This window comes from Amblyomma mixtum, chromosome 9 (genome assembly GCF_055824585.1).
Source record: "Amblyomma mixtum isolate Tamu chromosome 9, ASM5582458v1, whole genome shotgun sequence".
NCBI classification, from domain to species: domain Eukaryota; kingdom Metazoa; phylum Arthropoda; class Arachnida; order Ixodida; family Ixodidae; genus Amblyomma; species Amblyomma mixtum.
In genome coordinates this window covers 85346765-85356656 of record NC_143020.1, presented here as the reverse complement: position 1 = coordinate 85356656, position 9892 = coordinate 85346765, and the positions used below count along the sequence as shown (strand labels likewise).

At 56.5% G+C, this 9892-nt stretch overlaps 1 protein-coding gene across 1 annotated transcript; it reads left to right on the top strand.

Moving 5' to 3' along the window:
* The first annotated feature begins 1012 nt into the window (after positions 1 to 1012).
* Positions 1013 to 2583, top strand: LOC149329960 (uncharacterized). Its single transcript, XM_089559331.1, has 3 exons — positions 1013 to 1146; positions 1256 to 2322; positions 2384 to 2583. The coding sequence occupies exons 2-3, from the start codon at positions 1461 to 1463 to the stop codon at positions 2581 to 2583; spliced, it is 1062 nt and encodes a 353-aa protein (XP_089415457.1). The 5' UTR covers positions 1013 to 1146; positions 1256 to 1460.
* The last annotated feature ends 7309 nt before the right edge of the window (positions 2584 to 9892 follow it).

Here is a 9892-nt window from a genome sequence, read left to right as displayed (position 1 = left end):
CTGCGGAAGCTACAGGGATCCCGGACTAGGGATCCCTCCTAGTGTTTGTAAGGGGCGGGCCCTTCCGGCTCGCCCCATCGACCTCTTACTGTAAATAGGAATAAAAGTTTTCCTCCTCCTCCTGTGATTGCCGCGCCGTTGCTCCCGCGATTTTACTCAGGATGACCATTGGTTAAGCCACAGCCAATCTTTTTGTTTTCTTGATAGGTGTCAATGAGAAGGTATCATGAGAAGCAGAATGTATTGGTACCTGTTGTGGGGATTCATGTTGCCCCTCGCCCGCCGGATGCACCCTTCTCTCTCTCGTGGCCTACCACGGCTCTTCCTCTGGCGGCCCCCGACATGGAGCGGAGGGGAGGCGCCCGCGACTACGCGTCGTCACGTGGGCAGCCCTCCTTGCCCACCGCTCTCGGTTTCGGCGGCCGCGCGGGCCGCGCCCACGGGAGAGTCGGATGGAGAGTTGACAGCGAGCCCTGAGAGAGAGCGGACGCGGCACCAGCGGCGGCCCAGGTGACCTGAACTCCTCTGTGCCTGTCTCCTGTGCCTGTGTCCTGTGCCTGTTGCCTGCCGCTGCTGCCTGCGCGCGACCGAGGAAAGACATTGGGAGATCCCAATTAAAGGTTTTGCCTGCGGGCTTATTCCTCGGAGGTGTTGTTCTTCGCGGCCACAGGTGTGGTCGAGCTAGCGGAGTGGCGTTGGCTCTGAGTTCAGGGTCCGAACCGTGCCAGGAACCCCACATTTTGGCGCACCAACGTGGGGCCCCTCTGGAGTTCCAGGTGGGGTGCTAGCTCACGAAGAACAGCATGACCAGCCCGCGCTACGGGCTGCCGGACCTAATGATGTTGGCTGATGTATGCGGCGAAGCACGGGAGATCTCGAGCATCGTTTCCGTGGCCACATCTAAACCGACCGCGGATGCGGTAGCGCAAGGTCCGTCGGGCGCTATGCATGAAGCCGCAGGCGCGGCTGGCGTCTGAAATATTGCGCCAGGAGTTCCTGGTGAATACTCCGAACTGGAGCAGCCAGATGGCTGTGGCTACAGGAGTTTCGTTCTGCTGAACGTGTCCCCAGGCGCTCCCGCAGATGCGGGTCGCGCAACTGGTTACGCGCCGGGAGATCCCGGCCAGCAAGGAAAGCCAAAGTCAGGTGTCAGTGGCTTCCAAACGCTCCGCTACGCTCCCACAGATGCGGGTCGCGCAGCTGGTTACGCGCCGGGAGATCCCGGCCAGCAAAGAAAGCCAATGTCAGGTGTCAGTGGCTTCCAAACGCTCCGCTACGTCTCAGGCGCGTCCGCAGATGCGGTTCGCAAACCGAGCTTCCAACCAGGAGATCCTGGACTGCTCGTAGAGCCATTGCCAGTTGGCGTCGGCTACTCGCTCCTTTCAACTCCTGCGCACGCATTCAGACCAGGTGGTCTAACTGCGTCGACGCCCGCAGATGCGGGCAGCGCTCCCCGCCAGATGGCAGAGGGTGACGCAGCGCACCTTGCTCCGGGAGGTCCCGAGCACCACTACAAGCCACCGCCAGTTGGCGAAGGCAACCCTTTTCCCGCCTCAGACAAAAGCTGGCCAGTTGGCCCCGCTCTAACTACGCCCGCAAATGTGGGACGCGCACCCAGCCAGGTGGCTGAAGAGCGCGCAGTGTGTCCGGCGGAAGGAGAGAACATCGCAAACGTCCTCGCAAACGCTTTGCAGCAGATGTTGCAATTAGCGCGCTCGCCCGGCCCTCGGATCGGAGTGCCGATACCGAATTACAGTGGCTACAGCGACAAGCAAAGTGCGAATGACTTTCTGCTGGCCCTGCGCCGGTACGAGCTAGCGAGTGACCTGAGCGAGAGCGAGATTCTGAGACGAGTTCTCCCCGTCGCACTCGTTGATCAAGCCGCCCGGTGGTACCAGTTGGTTGGCCACACAGCAGGCAACATGGCTGATTTTCGACGCTTGTTCAGGGAGGAGTTCCTTCCATACGATTACAAGCTGCGTATGCGACGAGAGCTTGAACTGCGGACACAGGCCCCGGATGAATCGCTTGTCGAGTTCGTACGAGCGATGCAAGAGCTGTATGAATATGCAGACCCAGGAGCTCCGAGTTCGGAGCGAGTGGAACGTGTTATCCGGCAGAGCCATCCGACATTTTCCCTCTACTTGAGGGGCTGCAGATGCAGCGATATGAACGAGCTTGCCATTGAAGCGCGCCGAGTCCAGGCTCAAATTTCAGCGGCCCGTAAATACCGGCCCCCACCGCCGGCTGAGGAGTGCCTCGAGCCAAGGTGTGCCTGGAGCGGCGTTGCAGCGGTAAGGGGTGAGATCAGTCCCACGGCAGGTGCGTTCACGAACGAGCGGATGCCGTTCGAAATATCGGATCGTGCTCTGGATCCCTACAGGTACGGGCTGCGGAGTGCTGATACACAACCCCCGGAGATCTGCGGGGTACCGCGACAAAAGCCCACACCTGCTCAGAAAGCACCCACGGAGATCCGTGTACGGCTGGATGGCCGAGGTGCCACTGAGACCCCCCGAGCGTCGCAGCGAGAAGCATGGAGATCTGTGCGCTGCTTTAATTGTGGCCAGAATGGTCACATAGCCAGACACTGCCCCTCGAGATCGGGAAACGAGGCAGGCCGCCGGTAGCAGCACCGGCGGAGGCTACCAACGCTCGGGAGCCCATCCCCGTCACGTCCGCATTCAAAGTTGGAGAACCAACTAACACGCCTGCTCCTTTCATGGACCTCGCAGTTGCGGGGAGAACCTTTAAGGCGTTGCTGGACACGGGGGCAAGCATCTCGCTAATAGGAGACGAGGTCGTTTCCCAGCTCCGGCGGAGATCCGGTCGGTTGCGACAGCGACGGACGCCACTCCAGCTAGCTAGCGGAGAAGTGCGGTCCTGTGGTGACGTTCGCCTCGCAGTGCGCTGGGATCAGCGTGTGCGCAGAATGCGTTTCGTTCACCTGCCTGGTCTCACCGTGCCAGTTATTCTAGGCCGAGAGTTCTTGGCGAAAACTGGACTGGTTGTAGACATCGCCCGTGGCGGATATCGGGAGAACCCGTGCGCCCCACTGAGGCCCTTTGTCGACCTGCCGACTGCAACGAGATCGTTGTCAGAACGCACGGCCGACACGCCCGTGGAGGAGCGAAATACCTCCCACGAGCAAAGCCCGCACCGCCAAATGCCGGGATCGGCAGCAGCGGCCCGCTCCAATGCGCCCTCTCCGAGGTCGGAGAAGGGAAAGCAGGCTGTACCGACAGATGTCGGCGAGCTAAGAGACAGCGGGTTTCCCCGTCCAATGCCGAGATCGGCAGCGGCGGCCTGTCAGCACGGTTTTCCTCCGAGATCGGGGGCGAAAATGCACAACTTACTGGCAGATGCCCGTGCGCTGACACAGCTCGAACGTGACCGCCTCTTGTCGTTGTTGGATGACTTTGACGAGATATTCACGGACCAGCCGGGATGCACTAGTTTGGTGCAGCACCGCATAGATACGAGTGATGCGCTGCCCTGGAAATGTAACCCAAGGCCCGTCAGTGCTGCCAGACGGCAAGCTATCGACGAGGCGCTCCAGGGGTTGCTCGATGCTGGTCTCATATGCCGCTCTTCCAGTCCCTGGGGGTTCCCAGTGGTTCTTGTGCCGAAGAAAGATCGCACGTGGCGCTTGTGCGTTGACTATCGGCGGCTGAATGCGGTCACAAAGAAAGATGCGTACCCCTTCCCGAGAATAGACGAGATCGTCTCAAATCTCGGCGGCGCTAAGTTCTTCTCGATTGTTGACGCAAGCAAGGGGTACCTGCAGGTCGAAATGCGACCGGGCGATGAGTGCAAAACGGCCTTCACGTGTCACAGAGGTCTGTTTCACTTCACGAGAATGCCTTTCGGTTTGTCCGGAGCTCCGAGCACATTCCAAAGGCTGATGGACCGTGTACTCGGAGACGCCAGATGGCATCACGCTCTCGCATACCTGGACGATGTGATCGTCTACTCTCAAACTTTCGAGGAGCACCTCGATCACCTGAGAGATGTCCTGGGAAATCTCAGGGCGGCTGGCATCACGCTCAATCCCGCAAAGGTGCAAATCTGCCAGGCTCAGGTGAGCTTGCTTGGATATCGAGTAAAACGGGGACAGGTGTCTCCTGATCCAGAGAAGCTTCGGGGGATCCTGGAGTTTCCTGCGCCTAAAGATGTGAGCGGTGTTCGCCGTTATCTTGGCATGGTGGGATACTATCGCCATTTCATTCCTAACTGTGTGCGACTGCAAGCGCCCTTGGCAAGATTGCTAAGAAAGTCTTCTCCGTGGATATGGGGAGACGAGCAGGAAAAGAGCTTTCATCAGCTCTCGCACGCTATCGCTGAGACGGCGGCTTTGAAGCTGTCCGACCTGAACCGCCCATTTGTTATCCAGACAGATGCCTGTGATATCGGGGTGGGAGCAGTACTCCTTCAGATGGAGGGGCATGAACTCCTACCTGTGGCATTTGCGAGCCGCGCCCTGACGCCGGCAGATCGCAATTACTCAGCGACAGAAAAGGAATGCCTGGCCATCATCTACGCACTTCGAAGGTTCGAGATGTACGTAGAGGGAACAAAGTTCACGGTCGAGACCGACCATATGGCCTTAACCTGGCTGAAACGCCTGCGTGAGCCCAGCGGGAGGCTTGCGCGGTGGGCCCTGACACTGCAACGCTTCGAGTTCGAAGTGCGTTACCGCAAAGGCACTGCAAATGTAGTCGCAGATGCGCTGTCACGGGCGCCGGTCACTGACACCCAACCGGCTGGCCAGGACGAGGAGGAGGCAGAGTGGCAGCTGTCTTCCCCTCTGCGGAAGGAGCTCGTTGTGGGGAGTGCCCCGTTTTCGAAGCCCCAAGAGCACGTGCACCTCGTTGGAGCGGGGATCCCTCTCGAGGTTGAGTTCAGCAGAGCAGAGCTTGTCAAGGCTCAGCAGGAAGACTCATTCTGTCAGGAGTTGATCAATAGTCTTAGTGAAGAGACAGACACTCCGACGAGTCAGGCCAAATTGCGCTGTGAAGCCACTGGTAGTGTGGTTGGCGCTAACTCTAGTGTCGCTGGTATTGCGGCGAGTGAGTTGGAGAACTTCCTGCTGGACCGTGATGGAGCTTTGCTAAAATACGTGCCAGGCAAAGAGGCCTCGGATGAGAGTTTCAAAGCCGTTATTCCGCTCAAACTGCGGCGCGCCGCTATGCGGCACTATCACGACGCAGACGGTCACGGGAGCGCTCCAAAGACATGGCAGAAGCTTTGTCGGTTTGCTACCTGGCCGGGAATGAAGGCTGACGTATGTAGATGTGTACGAACATGCCACGTCTGCCAAGAGAGAAAGCCTAGAGGTGGAAAGCCACCTGGCTTACTCCAACCCATCCTAAGCACCAAGCCCTGGGAGATCCTGGCGTGCGATTTGATGGGGCCGCTGCCGCGCAGCGAACGAGGGTACAAATACCTACTGGTAGTCACGTGTCACTTCAGTGGGATCGCTGAATTGTACCCGCTGCGAAAAGCGACTGCCCGGGAGATCCTGGCAAAGCTGTGTGAAGTGTTTTGCCGCTACGGCTTCCCAAAGCGGCTGATCACTGACAATGCCACGTATTTCACATCGAAAGTTTTCCGTGATACGTGTGCAGCAATGGGTGTCCGGCAGCAGAAAACCACGTGCTACCATCCCCAGTCCAATGTGAGCGAGCGCCGAAATCGAGATATCAAGCCGCTCCTGGGCGCATATGCGAGATCGCACAATGATTGGGACGAGCACTTGGACGCCATCTCCTTCGCTCTGCGCACGAGCACAAATCGCTCGACCGGCTTCACGCCGGCTTTTCTCATGTTTGGCAGAGAGCTGAACACGCCTATGGACACAATTCTCATGGAAGGGTCGGAGAGTGTCCGCGAAGTCACGGCAGATGTTGACGACTACGCAAGGCGATTGCGCGAGCGTTTGGCAAATGCCATTAAGGAGGCGAACCGCAGCCGCGCGAAGGCCAGGGCAAGTCAAAAGGCCACTTATGTTCGCGCACACAGAGACGTGGACTTTCAGATGGGAGACCTCGTTCTCAAGCGCAATCACGCACTCAGCGATGCAGCCGCAGGTTTCGCGGCCAGTCTAGCGCCCAAATGGGTGGGACCCTTCCTGATCGCTGAGAAGCTTTCGCGGCTCAACTACCGGCTGAAAGACCCGAGATCGGGCCGAATCAGCGGACCCATTCACGTGGGAGAGCTGAAACAGTACTTCCAGAGGGAGGTTGCTGTGGAAGCAGAAACGCCACCCGCGCAAGATTGCGCAGAGGCGAGCGAAGCCCAGAGAGATCTCTACAGGCATCGCTATAATACCCGAAGCCAGCGAGCTCGCTGGGGCAACGGGAGAATGCCGAAAACGTGAGATCACGCACAAGGCGGCGTCGGTTGGCCAAAACAGCTCGAGATCGAGCAAACGGCGAAGGAACGCCAGACGCGCGAGATCGCGCACGGTGGGCCTAATGCAAAGAGGTCCTTGCCCCCGACGTCACAATATTCGAACTCGGCGAGATCGCCGAATGTGACTCATGCCGACCAAGGCGAAGGAACGCCAGACGCGCGAGATCGCACACGGTGGACCTAATGCAAGGAGATCCTTGCCCCCGATGTCACAATATTCGAACTGGGCGAGATCGCCGAATGTGACCCATGCCGACCACGGCAAAGCCTGGTGCGAGAGGTCTCGTGCCCACCCTGCCTGTGTGGATACACAAGCCGGGGTAGTTCCTGTACCCGGAGCACTGCAAGACGTCCGCTCGGAGGAACCGAGCCCCCACCGGCTGCCCTGATTTACGGCCCTGGCTTCAGCGACGGCCACGGAGAGCGGCGCGCGGCCGGGGAGCGAGACGCCGAACTTCGCCCCCACACCATCGCACGGGGCATCGGCGGCGGTTCCGGAACAGCGCGGGGCGCGCTGACTATGGGCGGCCTGAATGCGGAGCAGGCCGGCTTTCGCGGGCACCATCCTGGTCTGGCGCGCGCCCCAGGCGCAGAGCTACCATCCCGGGGCCCAGTCTCCGGAAAGGCGGCATGGACCTGCTGATCCGCCGAGTACGCTTCAGCGGGTGGAGGTCACTATTGAGAGAGGGAGGGTGTGGGGATTCATGTTGCCCCTCGCCCGCCGGATGCACCCTTCTCTCTCTCGTGGCCTACCACGGCTCTTCCTCTGGCGGCCCCCGACATGGAGCGGAGGGGAGGCGCCCGCGACTACGCGTCGTCACGTGGGCAGCCCTCCTTGCCCACCGCTCTCGGTTTCGGCGGCCGCGCGGGCCGCGCACACGGGAGAGTCGGATGGAGAGTTGACAGCGAGCCCTGAGAGAGAGCGGACGCGGCACCAGCGGCGGCCCAGGTGACCTGAACTCCTCTGTGCCTGTCTCCTGTGCCTGTGTCCTGTGCCTGTTGCCTGCCGCTGCTGCCTGCGCGCGACCGAGGAAAGACATTGGGAGATCCCAATTAAAGGTTTTGCCTGCGGGCTTATTCCTCCGAGGTGTTGTTCTTCGCGGCCACAGGTGTGGTCGAGCTAGCGGAGTGGCGTTGGCCCTGAGTTCAGGGTCCGAACCGTGCCAGTAACCCCACACTGTGTGGGGCCGTGTTTGGAGAGCAGTTGGTGTAAGGTTTAGTGAACACTTCACTGTACCGAAATACATGCGTCTACTTGAGATTGGGCTGCGGCTTAATTTTAAGGCCTTTAATGCCTCTTGCTGTCGTTAGCAATCCGTGTCGGCAGCCGTGTCTGCGTCCGTGTCGGCAGCCGTGCCGACAGCCGTGTCGGCAGCCGTGTCGACAGATGTGTCGACAGATGTGTCCGCGTTTTGACGGGTGTCCACCGCGATATGTGTGATGGTTACTGCGTAATTTCCTTTCCTCAAATACAATTTTCAGTTTCTTCATTACGGCCCCTCTTTCTTCTTTCACTGCCACTTCCTCCCTTCCTGTACGGTGCTGTTAAGGTGTCCACCGAGATGATTGTGAATTACAGCGCCATTTCATTTCCTCAAAAAGCATTGCGTTCAAAGGGCAAGGCATCGCGCCGAACGGATGGTGGCGTTGCGTGGACTGCCTGGCAGCGCTACAACACGCTGTCGCGTTCCACTCCTAAAGGCGAAGCTTAAGCGCCATTAATTAGTGGTCAGTTAATGCTGAGTGATTAATCAGTAATTAGTCATTAATTAGTAATTTGTCATTACTTCGTCATTAATTATGTGTGACGTCATCCAGTTGATCCGTCACCAGTGTTACATAGGCAAAGTGGTGCGGAAAAGGCTTTCGCCTCTACACACTTTAGACAGTCGAAGTGCCCCCTTAATTTTTTTACCTTGAGCGGATGTTTACCGCCAACTGACATCGCAAAGCACGCCGGCCATTTCGCTCTCCACTACGGCGGCTGACTGCTATGCAGGAAAACGATGTGGGATGAAATAGCCGCTCCTGCCGTCGCGATGCAAGACATGAGAAAGGCGGAACATGCCCGCCTAGTGCATGACCTGAGTGCACGTAAAGAGCCTCGCGTTGTCTATATTGGTACAAAGCCAATTGCTAATCCAACTATCACTGTGGTTGGTTTGTCGCTCCATTTTAAATGCGTCAGTCACAGGACCGATAAGCCGTCCATTGAGACTCAGGGTGTTACCGTACCTTTCTATTCATGACAATAAGTAGCCAGTTTTTCGCTTCGTGGGCGTAGAAATAGGGTCGCTATGGCCAAAACTTGTGCGCCGATACCGAGCGAGGCAACAGAAAAGAAAAAAACTCAGCTATTGCACCACAGCGGCGAATAAGAAAATGCCAGTGACTGCGTCTCTCCTGGGAACTGCGCACAATGGTATTTCAAGCATATTGGAATTTCAGAAGACAGCGACCTTTCTTTCTTAACATAAGAAGTTCTGCATGCTTTTTATAAGCTATCTGAATGAAGCCTGCTGACGTGCCAGCAAACAACGTTCTTAATGTTTCAATTAATTTTATTATTTTCTTTATCATTACCCTTTCTAGATCGCTCTCATCTATACGGTGCCGATATTTATTTAACAAAAAGTTATGATTCTAAGGTCAGCAGCTGTTCCTGTCGCAAAGGCTGCTTTTTCGCGAGAAGCATTTTCGACAGCGAAGCCGCTGGGCTGGTTATGTAAGCGGCCAGCGCTAAGAGAAAAAAAGGACTGGCATATTGAGCATACCTTTCCAATGAACAGTAGAGTATGGTGCGTTATTAAGTTTTGTTTTATAGGTGAGCAACACGCAGGTTCGTTGCTCAGTCTGGAACTTCCTGTACACGGAAAATAGCACCCAAAAATAGTGTCATCTTCACATAGCATTTTCATTGTCATCGTAACTCCATATAGTCACGCGGACCATTGCATCAGCTTGGGAGAAATAACATTAGGTTTAGTCAGGCTGCTCTCATCGGAATTAACACCTGAACCATGCGATTAAAGTGACACTCGTCGTAATATGGCGTAGGATACGCTGCCTTGAGAATAGCTTATTCATCTCATATGCAAGGCTAGTAAATATTGACAGGACATCGATTAATGTAAGTTTCGATACGCTGTTCACTCGACTTTCGCGTCCCGACAACAATCGCCATTTCCTACATAAATTGGCTCTGTAAAAGCTGACACCTTCATCTTTTCATCCACGTGGTCACCTTAGTACGGGTGTTTCTCTCAGGTTTTTATTTACTTCGCGTGCTGTTTCTGCATATATCTGACTTAAGAAGTTTCGTTGTTGAAGTCGGAGCAGTTTTTGCTGAGTTAAGCTGCACCCAAGGTCGCGAATTTTTATTCTGGCCAATGCAACTACATATTTACGGAATCTAAAAACAGAAATGGCCGTGTGCTATACACTTTCAGTGTAAAAAAACCCTGGAAATGATACCAAA